This window comes from Hippocampus bargibanti, linkage group LG05, assembly GCF_051943395.1.
Source record: "Hippocampus bargibanti isolate YZ-2025 linkage group LG05, ASM5194339v1, whole genome shotgun sequence".
Classification (NCBI taxonomy): domain Eukaryota; kingdom Metazoa; phylum Chordata; class Actinopteri; order Syngnathiformes; family Syngnathidae; genus Hippocampus; species Hippocampus bargibanti.
Window position 1 is genome coordinate 8412008 of NC_142738.1, and position 27686 is coordinate 8439693.

Genomic DNA, 27686 nt, shown 5'->3' on the forward strand with positions numbered 1-27686 from the left:
TCCATCGCTCTCTCATCTAGAGTCTAAAGTTTCTTACGCTGCATTGAATGTTTATGTAGTCCTAAAACTCAATATTCTGTGGGTCCTGGAATTCGAGTGACAGTGACAAAAACCCTGGCACTTGAGTGGGCACATTTTTGCACATTTCTGGCAGTGAATGAGTAAATGTATACTAATTGTCACACAAATGCTATGCTAGTATAGTTGTAACTACTCGATGTGATTCTGTTGCTGGGCAGATGTGGTCTCATCATGTACTAATTTCTCAGGAGAATAGTTAGTCTGTGGGCAAATAAGATTCCCCTCGCCCACCCTCATTGTGCTGCAGCAAACATCTGAACAGACCATAACAACTTTATTTTTAAAGTGGTTTACCATTTCAGCCACCGACAAGTGGTCACAAACAGGAAGTAGGCTAATGTGTAGTGAGCTGTACAAATGCTCTCTAGCAGGGGTCGCGAACCGATGGCTCTTTTGATGATTGCATCTGACTCGCCGATAATATTAAATACATATTCTCGCTTTTTCGCTGTTCATTTCATGTTTGGGCGGCAGTTGGCAGAAAGCGCAATTTTGATTGGATTATACTGGCCGTTGTTGAAAAAAGTAAAGGCCCCTTTTAAATAAGCCCGACGAGTAAAAAATATTGTGCACTTCAGGTTGAATAAACCGAAGGATTCACCATTGTGGAGAGAAAATGTTCTGATTCTAATTTGCAATGAAACAATCCCATCGATGAAACAGTCGAATGTCAATGGCACTTTTACAAGCTCCATGCTAACGTTAGCATCAATATACTTATGCGAGAGACAGCAGAAAGCGAGTGTGGAAGCTAATGAGCCATGTGCAGGCTAGCTAGCAGTAACTTCGCGTATGATGGGCGCGGCAAGTTGACTTTCATTCCTATCGTTTGGCTGGATTTTTACCAATCATGAGGAACGCAAAAACATTCACGTTAATAGTGAGTACTATCACAAAGTTGTTTTAAATAATATATGATTACATGTTGAAAAGTGGCCTCGCATGCGCGCGCGCTTGCTTGCGTGTGTGTGTGGCTCTCACTGAAAAACATTTCTAAATATATTACTTTTATGGCTCAAAAAGGTTCCCAACGCCTGCTCTATAGACATGACGTTAGATACACCTGAACATGATCTCATGAAATCATTCTGACCCCCCCCCCCCCCCCCCCCCCCCGCCCCCTTGACCCCCAGGATGAGAATAACACTCGGCTTTGCTTTGATGTAAATGTGGTCAGATCACGCGTAATGACTGAGACATCTCAATAATGTGTTAACAACACCACATTACTGCCAGCAGACCCCATCGGGTCCTTGAGAGGTTAATCAATGCTCTAATGAACATGTATAAGCAGCTTATTGGCATTCTGTCAAATGCAATGTGAAGCAGTCAGGGAAGACTGTGGTTAGCGGCAAATGTTAGCTAGAAGGGGGAAAAAAACTTTCCTCAGGGAGAACGAAGCATCGATGTGCATTTTCATGACTTGTCATCTAACCTTTTGAGGAAATTCAATGACATGTGCTCATACTTGAAAATGCCTTACAAGTTCGATTTTATTTTTTTTATATTGATTGACATTTCTTATATGGCATTTTATTATCAAAGGGTTGAAATGAACCACTTGGTTGGACAATTACACACATTGGTAAACGATTTTGGTCAAATCAAGTAGGATTGGGACTTCGATGCGAGAACATCTTAACTCATTCACTTCCAAATGATGTGCAAAAATGTGTCCACTCCAGTGCCAGGGTTTTTGTCATTTTCACTCAAATTCCAGGACCCATTGAATATTGAGTTTTCGGACTACATAAACATCTAATGCAGCGTAAGAAATTAGACTCTCTTCCTTCATTGGAAAAAAAGAGTTAAATCCTAAATTATATGGGTCTGGGGTTATATGAGCTTGAAATGAGGGTGGCTGTACAAAATGCAATGCAATACATACATATTGGTTTATGTAGCGCTTTAACAACAGCTGAAGCTGGAACAAAGTGCTAACATGGAAACAAAGGGAAATGCTGCCTCTTGTGGAAAAGAAAAAAACATCACCAGAGGCCATGGCCAGATCATTATCGGCACCCAAGCATGAAAAAAACAAAACCCGAACAAATTTGTGAATGACGCTCTACGTCAGATTATCGATTCCTGAATAAATTTGTGAATGGCAGTGAATGAGTTGAGAAACGTGGTTGGAGACAACTATCAACAGTGTCCTACCAAATATTGTCCCACTAATATTCAATATACAGTGAGACCTCAATTTACGAACTTAATTGGTTCCCAGACAGAGTGTGTGAGGCGAAAAGTGTTTATCTCAAAAACAAATTTCCCATTGGAAACCATTAAAATGGGAATAATCTGTTCCCGGGTTTCCATAAAATTTACTTTCCAACTAAACTACACACAACATACCTTATTCTATGTATAATAAATGTGCTATTGTATTGTAATGAAAGAAATACACTGCATTGTATCATAAAGTGACTTTATTTACATTTGTGATGGTCATTGATGGCTTGATGGAATGGCGTTGGAGGTCGAAGGTCAAAGGGAATTGCTGTTTGGAAAGAGAGGCACATTACATGAGGACTGTAATTAAATAAATAAACTGTGCTGTAAAATAGTTTTATTTACCTTTTTGATGGTCGTTGATGGCTTATGGAAGGAGAGTCACCTTCCATAAGGACTGTTTGTAACTTAACCTCTGGTGCTGTTCGGTCGTGTGCTTCCGCCGAAGATCACTCCGCCAGCCGTGGTGGGTGTGTATTATGAAAATAGTGCTTATTATAAGGTTTAATTTTCATAAATTTGATGTTTGTAAAACGAAAAGTTTGTAAGATAATGTGTTTGTAAATTGAGGTCTCACTGGACATAAAATACAATAAATAAGCTAATCCGTTTTCCTCTCTAGGGTTGCCTATCCCACTTGGCATCAGGCAATAGGTTGAGAAGGGGGGAATAAACATTGCCAGATATCTGGCTAGCGCTTTATCGGCACCCAAGCATGAAAAAGAACAAACAATAAACTAATTCGGGAATGCCGCTCTACGTCATATATTCAATTCCCGAATAAATTTGTAAATGGCAGTGAATAAGTTAATAATGACCTCTTGCTGGCAGAAATTAAAAAGTGAAAAACAAACAGTGGATGTAGTAGCACGTAGGGTTGAGCCAATCCCTTGCTGTTCATGTCATGCAGTTGCGTGGACAGATGAGGAAAACCTGTAAAATGTGAGATGAAATTACATCGTTGTTGTTTACAAGCCTTCATTTCCATATATTTGTCCAAAATTATCTTAATCTTAAAATATCTATTTGCTATCTAGCTGGCTATGTAGCTGGCTGGCTATTAGCTATGTAGCTATTTAGCTAGCTATTTGTTCATAGAGCTATCTAGCTAGCTATCTATTAGCTGTTTAGCTATCTAGCTAGCTCTCTGGCGAGCCATCTAATTAGCTATCTATTAGCTAGCTAATTAGATAGCTAGCTAGCTTTCTATCTATTTGAGTTATTTCTGGGTTGAGTGAACGCTGGCGCTGTATTATTATTATTATTATTATAAAAGAAAGCAAATCGCTCTGCGCTAGTTTCCCGGAAGACTATGATAGAAGAGGCACAAAGGAACCACAGTTTGCGGGAGCATTTTCACTCATCGGGTGAAGATTTTTGCCATGGTCGACTTCAACATCTGTGACGTTTTCATGATTTCACTAACAGCTGATTACTTTGTGTCCGAGTCATGCTTCAATTGACGCTATCAGGTTCAGCATGATATTTTGTTCATTAGATGCGGCACAATAAGAGACCATTGTTGACACAACGTGAGTTAATATGTTGAGAGTCCCTAATGGATGACGGGGGTCCTAACGAAATGTTGTCATGGAAATATTTGTCATTGAGTACTCATTTCCATATTGTATATGGCTGGGCATACCTTTATTCAATTATTAGGACACGGTTGAAGGCGTGAAATGAATAATAAATAGATTTCAAGATGGGAATAAATAACTATTCAAATCGTCTGTAACAATTGCATAGTTAATGTGAAATTCTGTCCCGGTGGAAGCATCATCGTTCTCTTGCAAATAGACAGCAACGCAGTCATGTTGTTCACGTCAGAAACGTCTAAAGAGAATGTGAAATGAGCCTTCACAATTTCCAAATTTGAAATATTCATGGAGTAAACAAAATATATAGAGATGTACATATATATATATATATATATATATTTTGGGGGGGTATCTCCATTTTCAGATTGGAAATATTGTAGCGTATGAAAGCGAAGCCTCCGCGCTGTTTGTCTTGAGATGATACGAGAAGCAGCTTGTTCAAGGAAAATGCCAAATGCAAACGTAGTTATTGGCCAAGGCTGGATTGCACTAAAACCAGAATATTGTATCAGAGGGAGGCAGCTGGCTACGAGTCAGAACAGATTATCATATGAGGATGAGCGAAGAGGAGGGGGTCGGCAGTAGAGGGTGAGGGGGGGATATGGAAAGGGGAGAGAGAGCGGTAGAGACGGGGGATGGAAAGCAGGGGGCGAGAGCGAGGCGAAGAAATCATCGCGTGAAACTCATCGCCTGCTCGCTGTGGGCGGCAGGGAGGGAGTTAATCATCTGAACCCTTTCGCCCCCTTCTACACCTGTCAAATTGAGTGTGTGAGATATGTCAGTATGTGTGTGTTGGATGAGGCTGCTTGTAAGATCTCCGGAGAGGTCAGAGGAAGAAGCAGCAATGTGGTTTCCCGTCGTCTTCTCAACTCCGCTTGCCCCCCCCCCCCCCACCCTGATAACTCATAGAGAGAAATTAGACATCCCTTCTTATCCATCTTCTTTTTTTCATGCTTCAGATGTCTCTTTTTTCCCTGTTCTCGTCCTTGTCTGGCAATTTGTCTCCTTCCCCCTTTTTTACTTTATGCTTGACATTGCACCACAGAGAACCAAACGTGTCTGTTAGTTTTGACTGCAAAGATAAGAGCGCACTTGGATGAGTGCGGTGTGTGTGTGTGTGAGGTTGGAAAAGGGGGGAGGGCAAAGGGGTGCCATGTCTAGCAACGGCGGGCACGCTCGACTGCAATCAGCGGGAAGCCGGTCAAGCTTCCCTGCCTGAGCTCTCAGCGCCCCTACTGGCTGCACGCTGTGCCAATCAAAGGCAATGGGGGGGGGGGGGGGGGGCGTAGTCGAGGGGACGATGGGGGAGGAGTCAGAGGAGCGCGCTGATGTCACAGTCACGTGGATTCTGGTGTGTTCATGCTCCAAGGCTGAGAAGCAGAGAGCTGTGCTGGCCAGCTGCTGCTGAAACAGCAGTGTAAAGAGCGGAGGGGGGCTCTGCGAGGGGGAGTGATAGTTGTTCTCTTATGGACCCGAAGCTTAATGATGTATTTTGTGATTTCAGCTATGAAAGGTAAGAAGGAGGGGAAAAAAAACAATGCATGCTTGTGCCGGGGCGGACTGAGTAACAAGTACAGCCTCACTATTCATGGGCTGCCAACTCTTTGCATTTCATTTGTGCGGATTGAGTGACAGAAAGAGAGAATGAGGAAATGTATCAGAATGCATGTTTTTTAATACGCGGATTATTATTATTATTCTGCATGATATATTGTTTATTGAGAGCCTTAAATCTCCAAACTACTTTGAATTGATTGTATTAAGTTCATCCTGTCTACTTGATATCTAATTTAAGAGAAGGCGGAAGTAGACGCCGAAACATGTCAGGTATTTAAACATCGACAACACTTTCTGTAAAATAAGAATCTGTTTTAAATTAGATACTTTGAATTGAATGTATTTCCCCCCTTCTCCTACTGCTGCTTCTCCATGTAGAAGTTACACATGACAGTTTTGTCGTTTGAATGATTTATTTTAAAGCGTTAAATGTGCACAGCGCTTTCCTTTCTGCACACTTCTTAATCCTATTCATCCTATCCTAATCAGATGTGCGGGAGGATGCGCGTGGTCGCTACGTTCAGCCGATGGATAGGATGGTTTGATGGAAGTGTATATGCAAGTGCAATAACGATGTGTTAATGTGAGTGATCCACTGACCTATTTTTGGAGCTGGGGGGTGGGGTTGTAGTAGGGTTTACATGTGTGGTCATTAGACCCTGACTGGGTCTCCCCTTGTCTGTGCGATGATGGTGATCTAGGATGCTAAATCCGAACTCTATTATACAGACAAAAGTATACACACAGAGGCGCATACACTCATTGGCAGGGGCAGACAGTGAAAGTGAAAGTCATACATACATGTAGAGTGCTTGCACGCACTTCTCTCATGCATGGCTTGTCACACGCGTGCACATTTGATTGTACATATTGAGTATGCGCCAGGCTGATTTGAATCCACTCTTGATTCTTCAGTGCAGGCAAATGTTGAGTCTTTTATGCCGACGTACGCACGTGATGCAAATGGCTTGAATAACAAGTCGTGAGGGACCAAGAGCTGTCGTTTGGCATTAAATGTGAAACGAAATAATATGAAACGTAATGCCGTGTGGCGTTTTGGCAGTTTTTTTTTTTTTTTTTTTGCTTTCCACCTGTCATTTTTTTCTCTGCTTCCAAAAAGTGAATTACATGAAAAACAACACAAATATAGTCCCTATACAAAAATAGACAACACGTTTGTATTGGTGTATTTTCATCATGATCACGCTGCATGTGATACATTTAGAAATCAAGCTTGTGGCCATTTTTTTTAAATCAAAATTGTGCCATGTTTGGTCTTCATTGCATTACCTGTACGAATAACCGCTGGTCACACTGTGTCATCGATGTTCAATTTAGAATGAAGCACATAATGTGTTTCGTATTTAATGACATATTGTACAATGGAGATGCCATCCACGAAAACATTTGTTGCTTACAATTAACTCGTTCACTGCCAGACATGTGCAAAAAAATGTGTCCACTCAAGTGCCAGGGTTTTTGTCATTCTCAATCAAATTCCGGTACGCACAGAATATTGAGTTTTAGGACTGCATAAACATTCAATGCAGCGTAAGAAACCTTGGGCTCTCTTCTTTCATCGGAAAAAAAGAGTTAATTCCTAAATGATATGGGTCTGGAGTTATATGAGCTTGAAATGAGGGCAGCTTTCCAAAATACAATGCAATATTGTACATACATATTGGTTTATATAGCGCTTTAATGACAGCTGAAGGTGGAACAAACCGCTAACATGGAAAAAAGGGACATGCCACCCCCTTGTGGAAGGGTAAAAATATTGGCAGAGGTCTGGCCAGCGCTTTATCGGCACCCAAACAAGAAAAAACAAAACCGAAAACATTTGGGAATGTATTTTCAATTACCGAATAAATTTGGGAATGGCACTGAATGAATGAAGTGCATATTTTTTTTAACTTTACAGTAAAGTGTCCTTGATAGTTTTGAAAGGTGCAGATAAATATGACGTAAACACACAAAAAAAATCCACTTTTTCGTGATTTCAGAAGTGACAAAAAGTTATTTCTCAATGAACTATCGGTAGTAAAAAGTGTTGACATTTTTTTTTTTTATCGTTCACTGATTATTTGACAATGTTTATGTCCCACTCCAAGCACGCCGCCATACGATAGGAGACATATTTGTGTGACTTTGCCCCCCACAAGCGCCAACCCCCACCCCTTTCATGTCTGCCCTACCTCCCTTTCCCCACCACTGTCTCTCAAGTACCTAATTACCTATAATGGAAACATCCCTCTCATTACCCCATGCAAATGAGGCAGCCTACTCAGCACAATTAAAATGAACAACCCAGTTATATCATTAAAGAAAAGTTCTTTGATGCGCTTATTGACACAAAAGTACTTTTTAAAAGTTGAATTTTTATTTACAGTTAACCCCTTTATGATTAGAGAATTGAGAAAAACCTACCACCTCTTTTTCTCTCCCCCTTTCACCTCCCAAACGGGTGCAGACTGAGCAATGAATATGCGATTGAGTGTGAGTGTCTACTAGACTGTAAAAAAAAAATGTCCGGCGAGAGAAGGAAAAGCCAAATGTCTCATGAAAGGTGCTTTGAGGTCACATTATCATTGCGGTTCATATTTGCTGTTGATTTGTCTCTTTCTATTAGCGGCTCAGTGCAAAGCGATAGACGCTATCACGCTAAAGCAGAGGTTAACAAGATTGGTCATTATCCACTTAGAGCCCTTGGGATGGACAGAGGCTGGAAGAAAAATGGCCACAGATTAAGGTGAAGGCAAATATAGCACTAAATACATGATTAAATGAAGGGGTCATTCATCAAAGCGTTCTTGGTTAGTTTTTTTAAGAGATACTGTTGAAAAGACAGATATAACTACAGTAAAGTCTCGTTATATCGATATCGGATATATCGATAGTCCCGGTTATATCGATACTATTTCTATGCACGCACGGATAAAATTACATGCAAACAGGGTCGGATATATCGATAGTCCCGGTTATATCGATATTTTTTCGGACTCCCTTGAATATCGATATAACGAGACTTTACTGTATATATCAATTCTAAAAATAGATATAATTCCCGCTTCTCGAAAGGTTTCAATTCCCTCCTCCGACTCAAATGACCAAGAAAATATCAGACACAAAAGAGAGCCAAAAATCAACCTGACACGACTGAGCGTGCGTTCCTTTCGTCCTTTCCATAGCCGCTCAGCCGTCGCAGGAAGTTCAATGGTGTCCCTCGGAGTTATTATCGTGTGCGAGGCGTGTGCCACTCGGTGGCGTGCGCAGAGAGACGCGCATGCCGGCCCCGACTGTTTTCCTGGCTGGTTAATGGGATATTGACTGACCATTGTGGGAATGGATTTTTTGATTTGGCTCTATGATAGAGTAGAGGGAGGATAGCTGTCGTCACGATGCACAGGCATACGCACACACCACATATCAATACTCACAGACCTATATTTTTAAACCTCTCTCTCTCTCTCTCTCTCTCTCTCTCTCTCTCTCTCTCTCTCTCTCTCTCTCTCTCTCTCTCTCTCTCTCTCTGAGAAAGGGAGAGATGGAGAGAGAGAAAGAGAGAAAGACAGAGTGACAGAGAGAGGGAGATTTATATATATATATATATAGAGAGAGAGAGAGGAAGAAAGACTGAGGGAGAGAAAGATGGAGAGAGAGATGGAGAGAGCGATGGAGAGAGAGAGAGAGAGAGAAATATAGAGATGTGGAGAGAAAAATATAGAGAGATGGAGATGGAGGGAGAGATATGGGGAGAGAGAGAGATGGAGAGAGAGGAAGAAAGACAGAGGGAGAGAAAGATGGAGAGAGAGAGGAAGAAAGACAGGGAGAGACGGGAAGAGAGATGGAAAGAGAGATGGAGCGAGAGAGGTAGCGAGAGAGAGAGATTGAGAGAGAAAGAGAGAGAGAGGAAAAGAGACAGAGAGAGAGAGAGATGGAGAGAGAGAGGAAGAAAGACCGAGAGAGATGGAGAGGCACAGGGAGAGAAAGATGGAGAGAGAGAGAGAGAGAGAGAGAGAGAGAGAGAGAGAGAGAGAGAGAGAGAGAGAGAGAGAGAGAGAGAGAGAGAGAGAGAGAGAGGGGGAGAGAGCAGGAGATGAAGATATGATATGATGATGAGGGATATAGAGAGATGGAGAGAAAGGCAGAGAGAGAGAAAAGAGAGAGAGAAAGAGATGGTGAGAGAGAGGACAAGAGAGAGGGGGAGAATGAGAGAGAAATAGAGAGAGTGAGGGAGAGAGAGAAAGAGATGCACATTCTCTCTTTCTCACACACGCACACACACACACACACACACACGCCTGCACACGCACACACACTTACGAACACATTCCGACACACGCGCACACACATACACACACACACACGCACACGCAGATTGCTGCTTTCACACCCCATGATAATGACAGATCGGTCCAATCAGAGACCATGTTAGGTCATACCGTTGCCTTTCCCACAATCAAACATCAGACAAGAAAGCATCATCAGATAAGCATCAGGCTACATGAGATGTTTTGTTTTTCCTTCATGAGTCCCAAATGTTGTGTTCATTTTTTTTCCTCAAGCCATATATTGACTATACACTCTCCATCCTTCTTATATAATTTTCCTTTCTTCCTTTATAGCGACGTCCTGTCACGTAGCATTGAACTGCTGACACGCTACTTCCACTTGTCAGCATTGCTTAGATCATCATTTCTATGATATTCAAGATAGTATTTACTTATCTTCTACTTTTCGCAGTCGTTCCTTCTTTAGGATACCCAGTTTTGTAAAATAAATAACCAAATAAATACTTCATTAAGTAAATAAATACATAGATAAATAGAAGAAATCTGAACCGTTACAGCATGTACGAACTTGAGGTCAGGAAACAAAATGCAAACAGGAAGTAACATTCCGTTTGAATTACAAAAAGTGCAATGTCAGCGGCGATACCATTTTCATAAATGTACATTGGAGTGATATATTTGTGGTTTTTTTTTTGTCACTGCCATACATTACATTAAATTGTTTCCCTTCCCTACTTCAACCTGTTTGCGCTCATAAACATTCAGCGTAGAAGTTGTTGTTATTGCAAAGATTCTTATTTATTTATTTATTTGCTTATTTGTTCAGTTATTGATTTGTGTATTCATATATATATATATATATATATATATATATATATATATATATATATATATATATATATATATATATATATATATATATATATATATATATATATATATATATATGTTTGTTTATGTAGCTATTTCTTTTTATATTATTTATTTATTTATTTTTTTAGTTATTTAGTTATTTATTTGTTATTTTAGTCATTTATTTGTGTATTTATTATTGATTCATTCATTTATTTATGTGCATGTTTATTTATTTATTCATCTATTTATTTATTTATTTGTTCACTTATGTATTCGTTTATTTGTTTATTTGCTTATTCATTCATTTACATATTTATTCATATGTTTGTTGAGCTATTTATTTGTGTATTTATTTATTTTTTTGTTTGTTTGTTCAGTCATTTATTTGTGTATTTATTATTTATACATTCATTGATTTATTTATTTGTGTGTTTATAAACATTCAGCGTAGAAACTGTGGTTATCACAAAGATTTTTATTTATTTATTTATTTATTTTTATTTATTTAGTTATTTGTTATTTTAGTCATTTATTTGTGTATTTATTATTGATTCATTCATTTATTCATTCATTTATTTATTCGCATGTTTATTTATTTATTTATTCATCTATTTATGTATTTATTTATTTATTCACTTATTTATTCGTTTATTTGTTTATTTGCTTGTTTATTCATTTATATATTTATTTTATATTTATTTATTTATATATTTAGTTATATATTTATTGATTGATTTACAGTAAAGTCTCGTTATATCGATATTCAAGGGAGTCCGAAAAATATCGATATAACCGGGACTATCGATATATCCGACCCTGTTTGCATGTAATTTTCTCTGTGCGTGCATAGAAATAGTATCGATATAACCGGGACTATCGATATATCCCATATCGATATAACGAGACTTTACTGTATATATTTTATAATTTATTTATTTATATTCTGCGTTTTGTATCATGTTTCCCCTCCGTGGAACTTCGGTAGGGCTGTCTGTCCATAGGTGTTTTTGAAGAAGCATGTAAGAGGAAATGGCGAGGGGGGGATAAAAAAGCTTTATTGATTTTGCGTTTTGTCTGAGTCAAACACAAGAGGAAGTTAAAAGCACATAAAGCGTCAAATGCTTCAAGCCAACAGGGGATGTGGGAGAAAAAGCGCAAAAATTGGAAGGTGAGTAGCAACTCCAGACTATGTTAATGCATGTTCCCAAGAGTCTCTCTCGTCGGCTCCTATCATTCGCCATGCTTGTTCTTCTATCGAGAGACTTAATAATGGGCTTTTATTGTGAAAGAGTCCTCATACCCTTTGCCTGCTTGTCTTTGAAACATTGTAATCAGATCGCATGCCGGCAGCGCCGATGAGAAGGTGCTTTGTGAATGTCTTTTATTGCTTCAGTCTCCTCATGTGTCCACGCAACAGAGGTGTGGCGAGACCCGAACCTATATAGCCACATTTCCACCAAGTAGCCACCAAGTACATATTGAAAGTAAATCCAATTCAGAATATGAGATATTATCATTCTGCTTCACTCGTACATGATACCAAAATATCTCATTCGTTACTCTTTTCGGTAGCGCTTTCTTGGATATGCTGTTTTTTTTAATCTTCAATAGAGGCTCTTGTCCATTGAGTGGTCATCAGAGCCTCTCATGTTAAAAATAGAATATTGTGAAGAAAAAAACACACGTCCTTAAAAATACTCTTCTGAGGTGGAATCAAAGGAGCATTTCCTGTTCAAGATGACTGTCAACACACTGCGCTGAAGCACATTGTGTTTATTTTCTTGCTTCAATTAATTAGCGAATGAAATGCTTGCAATTTGTGTTGGCCATTTGAATGCACGGTTTACATAGTCGGATCAAGGATTACAACTTTCACCTGTTGGTTTTAATCGCGGTTCTTTGCTACAGAGGTAGGGACCAAAATAAATCAGCTATTCTGTATCGTTTTTTTAGTCATCTTCAGAATTGTTATCAGATTAGAATAGAATAGAATAGAATAGAATAGAATAGAATAGAATAGAATAGAATACTGACAGATTAGATTAGATTCGATTAGTGTGGATTACATTACACATTACTGTAGATTATATTACAATAGAATAGAATAGTAATAGATAACATTATGTTATATTAGATTACATTATATTAGATTACTTTAGATTGAATTACAATATATTAGAATAGAATAGTGATAGATTATATTACATAAATGTAGATTTGATTAGATTACCGTAGATTAGATTACTATATATTATATTAGACGATAAAATTAGATAGATTAGATTAAATAGATAGAATAGTGATAGATTAGATTAGTTTAGATTAGATTAATGTAGATTAGATTACTATATATTAGATTAGAATAGAATAGAATAGAATAGAATACTGACAGATTAGATTAGATTCGATTGGTGTGGATTACATTAGATTACATTACTGTAGATTATATTACAATAGAATAGAATAGTGATAGATAAGATTATGTTATATTAGATTACATTAGAGTAGATTACTTTAGGTTGAATTACAATATATTAGAATAGAATAGTGATAGATTATATTACATAAATGTAGATTTGATTAGATTACTGTAGATTAGATTACTATATATTATATTAGATGATAAAATTAGATAGATTAGATTAAATAGATAGAATAGTGATAGATTAGATTAGTTTAGATTAGATTAATGTAGATTGCATTACTATATATTAGATTAGAATAGAATAGAATACTGACAGATTATATTAGATTCGATTAGTGTGGATTACATTAGATTACATTACTGTAGATTATATTACAATAGAATAGAATAGTGATAGATAAGATTGTTATATTAGATTACATTAGAGTAGATTACTTTAGGTTGAATTACAATATATTAGAATAGAATAGTGATAGATTATATTACATAAATGTACATTTGATTAGATTACTGTAGATTAGATTACTATATATTAGATTAGATGATAAAATTAGATAGATTAGATTAAATAGATAGAATAGTGATAAATTAGATTAGATTAGATTAGATTAGATTAGATTAATGTAGATTAGATTACTATATATCAGAATAGATTAGAATAGAATAGTGATAGATGAGATTAGAATAGTAATAGATGAGATGAGATTAGATTCAATTAGATTAGAATAGAATAGGATAGAATAGCGACATGTTACATTAGATTACATTAGAATAGAGTAAAATAAAATAGAATTGAAGTTTTCATGTGTCATTTACTAATTTGGAATCATAGTTTGGAGTATTTTGACAGTTTAAAAATATAACGTTTGAACAATTGTGGAGGAAAACATTGCCTAGCTGTGCTTTGTCTATTATTCATCGGGAGCAGGATTTTGCTAAAACTGTCTGTGTTGTTCCCGAATTTGAACTCTTGAGTGTTCTAGAGGAGTCACTCGTTTGGTTGACTCAGCGGCAAGATGGTGGTAACATGCTAGTCCGTGCTTCCGTTTGAAAAGAAAAGATAGTGACTGACGGCACTGTCAGAATTGCAGCGCGAAGATGCCGTCGAGTCGCAGCGTGAGGAAAGGTCATAGGTCACGACATGCAAAATCACCCTCCCCTACGCTCTATGGGGATGGACTGCTGCATCTGCAGACCATGGCAGGAAGAAAAGGGATGAAAAATGAGAAGTGTGTGGAATTCCGATGAGCTGAAGGCGCGGGCGGAGTTGTAACAAAGGTCGTCGCGACATGTGGACAGTGCCGTTTTTAATACGAAGGAGGGGAGAAGTCAGCCCCTGGGATTGGTTCTTGTACAACATTATCAGATAGCAGATGAACCAATTGCAATTCCACCTGAGCACCAGGTGCTTCTGTTTTAACTCAATTACTGCCATTCACGAATTCATTCGGGAATTGAAAATATGATGTAGAGCGCCATTCCTGAATTTGTTCGGGTTTTGTTTTTGTCATGCTTGGGTTCCAATAAAGCGCAGGCCATGGCCTCTGGTAATGTTTTTTTTTTTCTTTTTTCCATGTTAGTGCTTTGTTCTAGCTTCAGCTCCTGTTAAAGCCCGGCCTATATAAACCAATATGTATATATTGCATTATATTTTGGACAGCCACCCTCATTTCAAGCTCATATAACTCCAGACCCATACCATTTAAGAATTACCTTTTTGTTTCTGATGAAAGAAGGGAATGTAAGGTTTCTTACACTGCAGTGGATGTTTATGTAGTACTAAAACATAATATTCTGTTGGTCTTGGAATTCGAGTGACAATGGCAAAAACCCCGGCACAAGAGTGGCCACATTTTAGCACACAGTGAATGAGTTCATAGCGGCAAAAAAATCTGATCATTGTGACACCTTACTCTGGTTAAAAACTTGAAACTCACGCTCAAGGTTAGCTCGCGAGACGCTCGGCGTCCCAAACAAAGAGAGGAGAAAAAGAAACGCTGTCATCATGAATAACAAAGAAAAATAGCCTTGCAGGAACAGTCTGTTCAAGATTGATTTTTATGCTCATGCATGCATTTGAAATGGAACAAAATGCTGTTTCAGTGCTAATTAACAAAGATGAAAGGAAGTAAGAATGTGCAAGGCAATGAATGTACTTTGTTAAAAGGCACCACAACATGGCCGTTTCGGGGACATGGCACTTTAATGAAATCCAGCCCTGTTTACCAACTTCAGGAGTGTACGAAATAATACTTTGAAACTGTTTTCTTGGAATTAGTGTGAAGGAGAATAGCGTGCAGGGAAAGTTGACAGCAGGCCAGTCACCCGTGTCCAATATCATTTCAGCCTTTTTTTTAACAAGTTGCAGCAGCACTATCACAACTGGAACCAGCCCCAAACATTTCAAGTGTCATTTGATCATTTTGAAAGTGTTTGTAATGTACGTGGTAGATGGATATTAGCCCAAGGCAGCTGCTATTTTGGGTCGGCAGGTGACTTGGCTTTGCAAAACTTTTCTCATGCACGCTGTTGTTGACTGAGCTTTGCTTCATGATTATTAAAAAAAAATATATACAACATATTTGCTTTTGATGTTGATCACGTGTCTAGCGATGCATATAATAATAATTGGATTGGATTGGATTTGCCTTTATTAGTCTCGCAGTGGAGAAATTTACATTTCACAGCAGCAAAGGATGAAAGGAAATGAAAGGAATGAAAGTAGAAAAACAAAATACAGGAGCTGCTGGAAAGGCAGCTTCGCGGTGCCGGCTTGAAGTCAAAAGAACAAAAAAAACTAAATAACATAACACAAAGACACAGTCATTAATTCTTAAGCACTTTCTGTACCCTCTTTGTTACATGAAGCAGTTACAGATGAAAGAGGAGAGGATCTAATAATAATAATAATAATAATAAATTTCATTTATAAGCACCTTTCAAAACTCTCAAGGACACTTTACAGTCACGTCATTTTTTTGTGCGGGTGAGCAGCGGCAGCCATTCACTCTACCCGGAAGTAACACAGCAGCAAAGTTATGAAAGGAAGAGAAAAGGAAAGAAAGGAAACAAATGAAAACTAAATAACAAATAATATGACAACACAAAGACAGCAAGTCAAGATCCAATCCCTCACCTGAGCTAAACTTTGTATTTACAAGTGCACCCACGCAACACATCAATACTCACAGGCAAGAACAACTAATATTAATGCCGCACTGATAAGATGAGATGAGCCATATCAATAAATAATATGGGCATACATCTGTCTCTAACTGGCTCCCAGATGGCGAAACCACACACACCGGATTGAATTAGTACCATCATCACTCGCTATCTCAAGGAGCGTCAGCGCAGAGCACTGATGCGTATGTGGATCTGTCGTGGCTTGGAATTGAAGCGGATTTACGTAGAACAGGAGTTGTGAGAGTCGCTTTTCGTCAATGGATGCTACGGCTTCGTGTTTGCTTTCAACATTTAGCTTGTAGCAGACGTGCACATTTCACCATGACCCTTATCCACTGCTGAAAAGGACACTTTGATCTTCTCTTTCATGTAGAACTGTTACAACAAAGATTGAATGACTGTCTGTGATTTTTGTGTTGTCACATTGTTTATTTCATTTTTTTGTTGGTGTTGTTTTGACTTCAAGATGGTGCAGTGAGAGTGTCTTCCTTTCCAGCAACTCCTGTATTTTTGTTTCTACTTCTTCCTTTCCTTTCCTCTTATTTTCATCACCTTGCGGTTGTGAAAATGTAAAGGCTAATCCAATCCAATCCAAGGCATCACTGTCATATTGATAGCAGTCATTGACAAGCAATTTGTCAATGAGACCCATTGAATTTCAGACAATATGTGAGTTCCCCAGCAGGGGAGCAAAAGGGGTTAACTCATCTGCAGAGAGCTCCTTGACCTATCTAAGATGAGCTCCCCGCCCCCACCTGGCAATGTTGGAATATTTGATTGCTGATTACGAGTTTATTCCCCAGCGCGTTGAGCCTTTTGCACGTCAGGATCTAAAACCCTCCCCGGCTGGACTGATTAAGGAGCTGGAGACGGTGCTCCAGCTCTCAACGATTGCTCAAAGACTCCAAAAGGCTGGTAATCCGGAGTGCAGCTGGCAATCACCCACCACCGTCTCCTTTGAGTGGGGTGGGGGGGTTGTTGTTTTTCAAGTTTTTTTGGGGGGAAAGGGGGTTTGGCTTATTGTGTTCTATGCTCCCCCGAGGCTTTCTCATTTCTCGAATAAGAGCTTTCTTCTTGCTGAGCGCAGGTCCTCGTCAAGCAGGCCACTCAGCACAGCCTGGTCCAGCCTGGACAACTAGCGTGTCAGCGAAAAGAGAATTTTGGGATGTGCTCGTGTGATCGCTCTCTAAGAGGAGCCTAATTTGTGCAAATAGGAGCTTGATGTAAGAAGAAGAAAAAAAAATGCTTAGCTCATTCTCAAAGCTCCCACGAATCCAACACGGGGGGACAAAGGCATTAGTTAAATTGAAGGAAATAACTCGACAGTTGCTCGAAAAATGTATCCTTATGTAAACTTTTTCGGGCTTATGCGTTGTTAAATGGATTTGTGTCAACGGGAAACACATTTCCCAGGAAAAGACGGGCACGCCTGCTTTATTTGCTCGCGGGGATCTGTCGCTCGGTTACAAATCAGCAGCTGTCATCTCAAAGTTTTGTTTTGTCAATAGTTGGAGGGGTGGGGGGGGGGGGGTAGGAGACAGCCTTATCCCAACTGCGCTGATGGCTGTTTTAATGCATTTAATGTATGTCTTTGGGGCAGCAAAGGAGAGTGTGCCCAAATAGAGCATTCTCAATTACTATCAATCCTGCGCAGGCCTCCGCCTAATGGCATCTCACTGTCAACACACACAAATGCAAAGGACTAAAAGTTTTGCGATGTACAAAAGTTCCACAATGCGCTCTCTTCTGTAAATGCAAGCATTTTTATGACAGTAAATTGGATTGGATTTACCTTTATTAGTCTTGCAGTGGAGGCATTTATATTTCACAGCAGCAAATTGATGAAAGGAAGAGGAAAGGAAAGAAAGAAGTAGAAAATAAACAAGTAAAAGATACAAGGGTGAAAATGTGTAAAAGCATGCTTTTCTCCACAAAATGAAAATGATCAGGTTCCTAATGAATACCTTGCCCATTTCGGCAGAGGATTACATTCCTTTTTATTTTATTTTATTTTATTTTATTTTTTGTTTTGTTTTGATCTTTTGACACATGTTTACATCGCCCGCTCTGCTTTGATCGCAGCATGCATTTTTTTCTCCCACCCTTTCTCTTGATGTGGGATTATTCTAATTTATACATAAGGGAGTTTTTTTTTCTCCTGCGCTTACTTCCACATGAGTAAACACGATATGCATAGTAGAAAAAGTATATTTATTTACACAGCCTCATTAACGAGCCCTGAGGTAATTAACCAGAGGGCCATGAGTATCTGGAGATGGACACTGTTTAAATAATGATTTCCTCATTTTTGTTGTTGTGTTTTTGTGTTTCCCACCCCTCCTCTTCCCACCCATACCTGGTGTGAGGAAAAAGTGTCTGATCAATTCCGCCTTCAATTGTAACGCTTTGAAGACCTGCTGCGTCTTCTGAGAGCGCCTCATTTATATCCTCAAAAGGCCATAGACCTTGCGTATGCGGTTGTCGTACATGGCAGCCTCGATCCTTCTTAATTACCAGCAACCCCTTAACCCCTATAACCTGAGCTAAACCCAAACAAGAACAAGTGAGCTTTGTTGCACAAGGTTTATGGCCCATTGGGGGGAATAAAAGGTGACATTAAAGGACAACCGACACCCTCTTTTTGTATTTTAACTGACACCAGAAAAACGTTTTATAGCATCTAAAATACCCAAGACATGCAGTATGATATTTTTAGTCAAATGCAAAACACCAATAAAAATGACTTAAAGTGTCCAAAATCTGCAAAAAAAATGAGCTGCGAATTGGGCATTTTCAGAAAGTCCCACCCCCCTTTCGTGACGTCACGCCAATACGTCTTGTCTTGCTCTAGCATCAAAACAATGGCTTCAGATTCGGAGAATATGCTTTCTTGTTACACATCCAGTTATGAATATGATTCAAATAGTCATGATGAGCAAAGCATACATGTTTGCAATCGATTAAAGAATTTATTTGGGCCATTTTGAGGCAAACGGTAGGCAGAGGACGAGGCAGGAGGAAGAGGCAGAAAATGGCGACCAGCTCCGGTGAGGAATGAATCAGCTCGTTTTTTTCACAGGCTGATACTATCTTTCCATGGAGTTTGCCTCCCTCTGCTGGCGGCTTTTTGGTGTAAGACATGGTTAAAAAAAACAGTACATCAAAATACATTGAGGTGATGGAAAGACGCTACAATGCGTCTTTTTTACGGTGAGGAGGCGGTCCTTTTCTGACGTCAAGTACGGACTCGTCACCAACTCAAAAACAAGACTTCCTGAATGTTCAGCGTGAGTCTTAAAACGTAAAATATAGCTATATGCGGTCTTATTAAAATACCCCCAGTAGAAGTCATTTGAAGCCATTTTACAAATTATGGACACAACTTGTCCGGAGACGTCGGTTGTCCTTTAAATTCATCAATAGAAGTTGGCAACACCATAACCGTGATTTTTATTTGTAATTGTTTCATTTCAAATCTATGCATAACTCTGTAATCAAGCTTTTCACAATCACAATCTCCAAATGTGCGCTTCCGCTGAGCTGATGCCGTCTTGTTTTTTAGCTGAGCTCAAAATTTGACTTCCGTTTGCTTTGAAAACTGAATGTTATCCATAGGCAACAGATATTTTCTGCGTATTTACGGACGCACGTTTGAAATATAGATTTGATGTCACAATAGTACATCCCCTGAGCGAGTACAAAAGGCTCCAATCATGAAGGGTTTATTTTTAAAACTACAGGAACGGCTTTCTGTGGATTAATTCCACTGTATGGTTCCCATTGTGGGAGAAACAAATTGGGCTTTACGGAATTAGTGTGTTTGCCGCATAAATCTCAAATCTATTCCTGAAACATACAATTGTTTTTAATGTGATTGGATGCCTCCTTGCTGCTTTTGAGTGAGGTAAAAATAAAACGGATAAAAAAGAAAGCTTCCCTGCTGGATTAGCGGTGCAAGTACAGGCATGATGGTTGGCTCTTTCGTCACAAAACCAGGTGTGTTGTCTGGCTCCAATATGGATGTGCAGGGATGTCTGCGTACTTCGGTCCTGGGAGTTTATTTGCCGAAGGTCATTTGGGATCATAGTGTCCCATTAATAATTCCTGAAAGCATCCAATATCTCCATCTGTTCTGGTAGAGCCAAAAAAAAAGTGAGACAAAGGGTGCATCTGGAGGTTAGCATCATGCATCTCGGTCCAGGATAGTAAAGGTGAAGAACATATCTGGTCATAAGGGCATGCACCTGATTTATTAGCCAATGGAATTAACTCATTCATTGCCATTCACAAATGTATTCGGGAACTGAAAATATGACGTAGAGCGCCATTCTCGAATTTGTTCCGCTTTTGTTTTTTTTTCATGCCGATAAAGCGCTGGCCATGCCCTCTGGTATTTTTTTTTTCGTTTACACTAGGGGACAGCATTTCCCTTTTTTCCATGCGCTAATAACTACTATGTATGTATTGCATTGGAGTTTGGACAGCCGCCCTCATTTCAAGCTCATATAACTACAGACCCATATAATTTAGGAATTAACTTGTTTTTTTTCTGATGAAAGAAGGGAGTCTAAGGTTTCTAACGCTGTATTGAATGTTTATGTAGTCCTAAAACTCAATATTCTCTGGGTTCTGCAATTCTTTGGAATTAACTCTTTCACTGCCATTCCCGAATTTATTCGGATTTTGTTTTTTCATGCTTGGGTGCAGATAAAGCGCTGGCCATGGCCTCTGCCAATGTTTATTCCCTTCCACAAGGGGGCAGCATTTCCCCTTTGTCCACGTTAGTGCTTTGTTCCAGCTTTTGTTAAAGTGCTATATAAACTAATATGTATGGATTGCATTGTATTTTTGACGGCCCTTCTCATTTCAAGCTCATATAACTCCAGACCCATATAACTTAGGAATTAACTCATTTCTTTCTGCTGAAACTAGAGAGTCTAAAGTTTCTTACGGTGCATTGAATGTTTATGTCGTCCTAAAACTCAATATTCTGTGGGTCCTGGAATTCAAATGACAATGACAAAAACCCTGTCACTGGAGTGTACACTGGCAGTGAATGAGTTAATGGGCTGAATTGAATGGTCACCTTGCAATTTTTCACCTTCCCTCAGAGGGAGAAGCCTCTCCACGGGGATGCAATTACCGCCCAATAGCATGTCTTGTCAGTTAGCCGGCCGGGCGGCGCCGGGGAAGTGATCAAACCCAATTTTAAATCTAAATACAGTAAAGTCTCGTTATATCGATATCGGATATAACGATAGTCCCGGTTATATCGATACTATTTCTATGCACGCACGGAGAAAATTACATGCAAACAGGGTCGGATATATCGATAGTCCCGGTTATATCGATATTTTTTCGGATTCCCTTGAATATCGATATAACGAGACTTTACTGTATTGCATTCTGTACATTAAAAGCGAGAAGAGAGGAAGAAAAAAAATAAAAAGCTCACAGGTGCGTCTAAAATTCCATTCTCAATGACAGGCTTGCTCGTGATTTGCAGGAGTCCTACAGGGGAGTAAATGGATGTTTGGCAGGAGTGTATGTTGCCCGAGCCTTGTTGGGGCCCACTGTGTGAGGAGCCGTGTGTAGCTGAATGAAAGATGGCGGTGCGAATGGAGAGCGAGTGAGGTTGTGGCAGAAAACAGCAAGGGTTTGGGCTCCTGCTGCTCTGTCTTCCAACATGAACGATTAATTTCCTCTTGTTATTTATTTGAGTGGCTGCCTTTCCAGCAGCTCCTGTGTTTTGCTTTTCCACTTTCATTTCTTTCATAACTTTGCTGCTGTGAAATGTAAATTTCTCCACTGCGAGACTAATAAAGGCAAATCCAATCCAAGCCAATCCAATCCAATTTCCAACAATAGCCCGATCCCCGACGTCACACAGGCTAATACGAACGTTATATCAGCTTTTCTTAAAATGCTTTCAAACTCGAAATTTTAATTGTGTGAATGGTGTGAATGCTGAGAAATGCTGGTGACAAAGTCAAAATGAAATAATGACAGACCGACACCTGCATAGTACTGCCTCAGTCGTTCTGGGGTGGTCGATTTTCCCCTTAAAAAAATGAATAGTACAGTTTTGAAAAATTTAAATTTGTTCAAAGGACAGCTCACAAACAACAAGCAGAGTAGAACAAGGGCCACGTGTGTCTCATTACAGCATGTGGCTAACACATTATTCGAAGAAGACTAAGGACACAAAACAACCAAAAAAAGCCCCTCTGCATCAACATAGAAATATTTATATTTTTTTCATTAATCTGTATGAGATATCCGCAGAGATTTGCTGAAAAACTCACCTCGTCACCCCAGAGTCGCTCATGACTTTTTGTCAGTAATAAAATATGTATAAATAAATAAATATATTGACAAGTAAATAAAGAAATGAATATAAAAGAATGAATTAATAAATACATAAATACATCCATCCTTCCGTCCGTCCGTACATACGTACGTGCATGTATGTGTGCGTGCATCCGTGCGTGCGCACATACAACACACACACACACACACACACACACACACACACACACACACACACACACACACACACACACACACACACACACACACACACATACATACATACATACATACATACATACATACATACATACATACATACATACATACATAAATAGCGAAGTAAATACTAATAATACTACTACTACTAATAATACTTTTCATTTCTGAGCGCCTTTTAAAACTCTCAAGGTCACTTTACAGTAATAGGATAGTTTGTTTCTGTGGGTGAGCAGCGCGCACCAGCGTTCACTCAACCCGGAAGTAACTCAAATAGATAGAAAGCCACCTAGCTAGCCAATTGATAGCTAATAGATAATAATACGAATAATAATGATAATCATAATAGTAACATGCTGGAAATTACCACCACTGGCATTCCTTGTTAGAGTCCCCATTGACATTGTGTTGTGTCAATTGCATTCAAAGAGTTAATATTAGTTATACAAAGTAAAAAGTCCTGCCCTGAAAGAAAAAAAAGCATCGTACTAGCGTCCGACAGTATTGAAATAATGTGGAATACAGTAGGTGACGCCAGTAAGCATCGTCAAAATGGATTGTGTGTTTTTAAGCAGTGTCTCAAAGATCACCCAAGGCTTGAGGTTTCATGTGGTGTGCTGATGAAGCACCTGTATGTTGTTTACATGAACGTATGTACGTATGAGTAACAGCCATGTTAAACCCGCAGGCTACTGTACTGTACTGCGGGGCTGACCAATGAGTCGGCTTGAATCACCGTCAGCTCTAAACTGCTTCGCCCGGCCAATTTGAATTTTACATCTCTGCTGACTCATAACCCTGTCAGAACCTTTCTCCTTTATCGTATTGCCGCCTCCAGTTGCGTCTCGGCAAGCGATAGGAATTAACAATTCAGATTAGAAACACGCTCACAATTACTGTGATATTGTCAGCGGCTTTGTTTAAGATAAATGTTCAAAGATCATTTTGCCGGTGGCATTTCAACGGCAAGATAATGTCTCTGTCTGAACACAGCAAATGATTCAGGCCGGTTGTCACAGTGTCAATGGACAGCCGTTCAAGCTGAGAGATAAAAGGGAGTGATTTAGCAAGATACATCCCCAGGAATTCCGACACCGGGGTTCAAGGTTATCTGGACAAATCAGACTCCTGTTACCATTCATCTCCTCAACCACCAAAGCAGCAAATTAGCAATTCCGATGGCTGCAAGCAGGTCTGACGAGGGAAAGCCTGTGAATCCTAATGCAGTGATTAAACTTTCATATCCATCCTGAGGGAAGTGCTGCATATACAAAATAAGACATCTCTTTTTTTCCCAGTACTTTAACTAACGCTGTCGAGATGGGTAAACATAAGACTCTTCAATAGGGTTAAATAGAAAAGGTGGGTTTGGGGGTCATACTCGGTTAGAAAGCAGACAGTGGAGTCTTTTTTTTCACTGGAGATTGGTGCTTGCAGTACACTTCACATTTTAGAATGGTTACTTTCAACAAGGCGCAGTTGTTCCTCCCACTAAGAAAGTCTGCTCCTGCATCTCTTACATATGTCAGTGTCTGTTCCATCCATTGCCTCAATTTTAAATAAAAGTACCCCACTCGATAACAAACCACGTCTGCACTGAAAGAAAGTAGGTGACGAAAACTCCTCCGGCAGCTTGTTCGTAAGGCGAAAAGTTTGTGAGTTAAAGCGTTCGTAAGCTGAAGTATGACTGTATAATGTTTATAAAATATATGAATTATATTAGCGTGAAAAAAAAAAACAGGAAAATGTTTAATTTCACTGATTTCAAGATTAAATTCCACTTGCAAGGACTTGTTTTCTCGGTGGTCGATTTTACTTTTTACGAGTGTTCACGAGTGTTTTGAAATGTATGAATGAATTAAATGTATTATTATTATTATTACAGTGAGACCTCAACTTACGAACTTAATTGGTTCCCAGACAGAGTGTGTAAGGCGGAAAGTGTGTATCTCCAAAAAAAAATCCCATAGGAAACCATTAAAATGGGAATAATCCGTTCCCGGGTTTCCATAAAATATACTTTTCAACTAAATAAGCCTTAAACCTACACACAACATACCTTATTACAGTAAAGTCTCGTTATATCGATATTCAAGGGAGTCCGAAAAAATATCGATATAACCGGGACTATCGATATATCCGACCCTGTTTGCATGTAATTTTCTCCGTGCGTGCATAGAAATAGTATCGATATAACCGGGACTATCGCTATATCCGATATCGATATAACGAGACTTTACTGTATATGTATAATAAATGTGCTATCGTATTGTAATGAAAGAAATACACTGCATTGTATCATAAAGTCACTTTATTTGCATTTGTGATGGTCATTGATGGCTTGATGGAATGGCGTTGGAGGTCGAAGGTCAAACAGAATTGCTGTTTGGAAAGAGAGGCACATTACATGTGCCTCATTACCTTTTTGATGGTCGTTGATGGCTTATGGAAGGAGAGTCACCTTCCATAAGGACTGTTGATAACTTAACCTCTGGTGCTGTTCGGTCGTGTGATTCCGCCGAAGATCACTCCACCAGCCGTGGTGGGTGTGTATTATGAAAATAGTGCTTATTATAAGGTTTAATTTTCAGAAATTTGAAGTTTGTAAGATGAAAAGTTTGTAAGATAAGGTGTTTGTAAGTTGAGGTCTCACTGTATTACTAAACTACTGCTAGCATCTATGCTAATCCTCAAGTGAACTCGGGCGTTATGCCTTACCGTGATCATGTTTTGCCACATTTTTAGGTAGAATTAGCACATATTTCTGCTTGAATTGATGAAATGTCAAGGCAAGTTGGTGTGAGGTACAGCAAGAGTCCGTCCTCACAGCAGTCCAGACATTTAACGTGGCCATTATGTAAGAAAGTCTTATCAGCGTCTACCGCCTGCCGAGCTTCCCCCTGCTCCCTCATTCTCGGTGCTGCCTAAACACGGGCCTTCAGTAGCGGGGCTAGATGTCCTGGTTCTCTGCAATGTCTATCATTTCTTGCCTTCGGGCAATCCGATAATTACCTGGTCTCATTTCCCCTCCTTCTGACCACTAGTAGAGTGTTCTGACTCGCATTAGTTTGCATGAAATATTATCAGAATATTGCACATTTCTCCATCCGGCAGCCTGTGACACGGGAAATATGGAGTCACAGGAACTGTGATTGACAGGTGTCTGTTTTCTGTCTCCCCCACGAGAGTCATTCTTTTGTTCCATGAGTTAGAGCAGGAATTTTAATGGAGGAATAGGGAGGCGTGTGGTGTGTGTACACGCTCTGACGCTTTGTTTAACCTCTGCCTGCCATTATATCTCAGTGCTATTGTTATGCATTGCTCTTTGTTACCTACCGTATAGGTGTGAAATAAATTGCTGAATTTAAACTCTGCAGTAAGTTCACTTGTGTTGAAAAGGAAGTACTATTAGCATGGCTGTGGAGCACTGCTAATTGATCATGTGTCTTTGCAAGTGACTGTATAGCATATAATAACTGGGAAGGTGGAGGCTTGAAAGTTCAGGGTTATGGTGTGGGGGGGGGGGGGGCGCCAAGAATTCCATCCAGCTGCACATAGTCAATTATTAATTCCTATCAGTAATAAAGTCCCGCCAGCTGTGGATTAACAGATGCGCAAAAGGCGAGGAGCTCCTCTGAGCCTAACCTCTGAGGTCAGTTGCAATCATGATGATAGCGACAGTGAACATTGAATCGATGCCTCACAGATATCGCTCGCTCATCGTGTTTGCCTAAATAACATATCCGCTACATAGCAACACGAAAATGGAATGTTAAAAGGAATACGTAATTCCTCAAGAATCGTTGTCGAGAGCCGAGTTCGGTTAGTGTCAAAATATGAACTCTGCTCGGCCTCGACGAGTGGTGTTCATCGTTAATCATTCACTCAGATCTCCTGAATTGCTTGAGTTGTTGACAATTGGTGTAATATAGCTGGAAGCCACTGAATATTCTAACAAGGTTTAGCGCTTTAGCTAGCATTGACATTTTTTATCGTGGGTCATTTGGGAGTGCACAACAAGCCCGAAAATGAAGTTAGAAGTGATCACAGTGGAAGCGTTAGTGGAAGACAAAAAACTTTCTATTGAGTGACAGCAAAGAAATGGCCCTCCCACACACACACACACACACACACACACACACACACACACACACACACACAATTTCGGGCAAGCTAGCTATCTTGTAAAAGGGCATGTTTGTTTGTTTGTTTTTTAATTTAGCTAACCCCAAGTGCCGTGGTGTAGGATGCATTTTCCCTTCATGTGTAACATTCAATTCAAAACTTGGGACAGCACACACCGGAAAATTACGCCGGGAAAGGCTAACACCATACATTGAAACAACACAGTCGCACGCAAATGCAGACATAAAAGGAAGCTCTAATAAATTTATTTCTGAGTAGACGTTATCTCACAATCTTATTTTTTTCTGGTATTTCAAAAATATTTACACAAGCTAAATTTTCCTCTTCTCATTGCTTCAACAGTATTCCTTCCAAAATACACAAAATGAACGGCTTGGCAATGTTGTGCTATTGGCCATTACTGGAGCGCCAGGTTAATAGATTAGCTTGAACAACTGTTTGTACACATGTTTTTGCTAACATTGTACATAACAGGCTAACATTAAGTAACAAACGTGTAAAAATAAGCTGTCTAACTAGCTATCTAGCTAGGTATCTATGAGTTATCTATTAGCTAGCTAGCTAACTTTCTATCTATTTGAGTTATTCCGGGTTGAGTGATCGCTGGCGCATGTGGCGGCTGCTGCTCACCCACAGAAAAACCAACGGTAAAGTGACCTTGAGAGTTTTAAAAGGTGTTTATAAATGAAATGTATTATTATTATTATTATTATTATTATTATTATTATTATAAAAATAAAGATATATTATTATCGATGCGTCTGTGTAAGCTCTCAGTCGTAC

The 27686-nt window shown here is 39.3% G+C and overlaps 1 protein-coding gene across 2 annotated transcripts in view; it reads left to right on the forward strand.

Annotated features, from left to right (window-relative positions):
- Positions 1 to 27686, forward strand: part of roraa (RAR-related orphan receptor A, paralog a) — a 279680-nt gene that overhangs the window by 193686 nt on the left and 58308 nt on the right. Inside the window, exon 1 of one of the 2 annotated variants that reach the window (XM_088996182.1) lies at positions 5274 to 5427. The exons of the other annotated variant lie outside the window; for it this stretch is intronic. Within the exon in view, the coding sequence (XP_088852308.1) occupies positions 5397 to 5427 (31 nt within the window). The 5' untranslated portion in view covers positions 5274 to 5396. Of the gene's footprint in view, positions 1 to 5273; positions 5428 to 27686 lie in introns of those variants that run through there. 2 annotated transcript variants of the gene reach the window in all.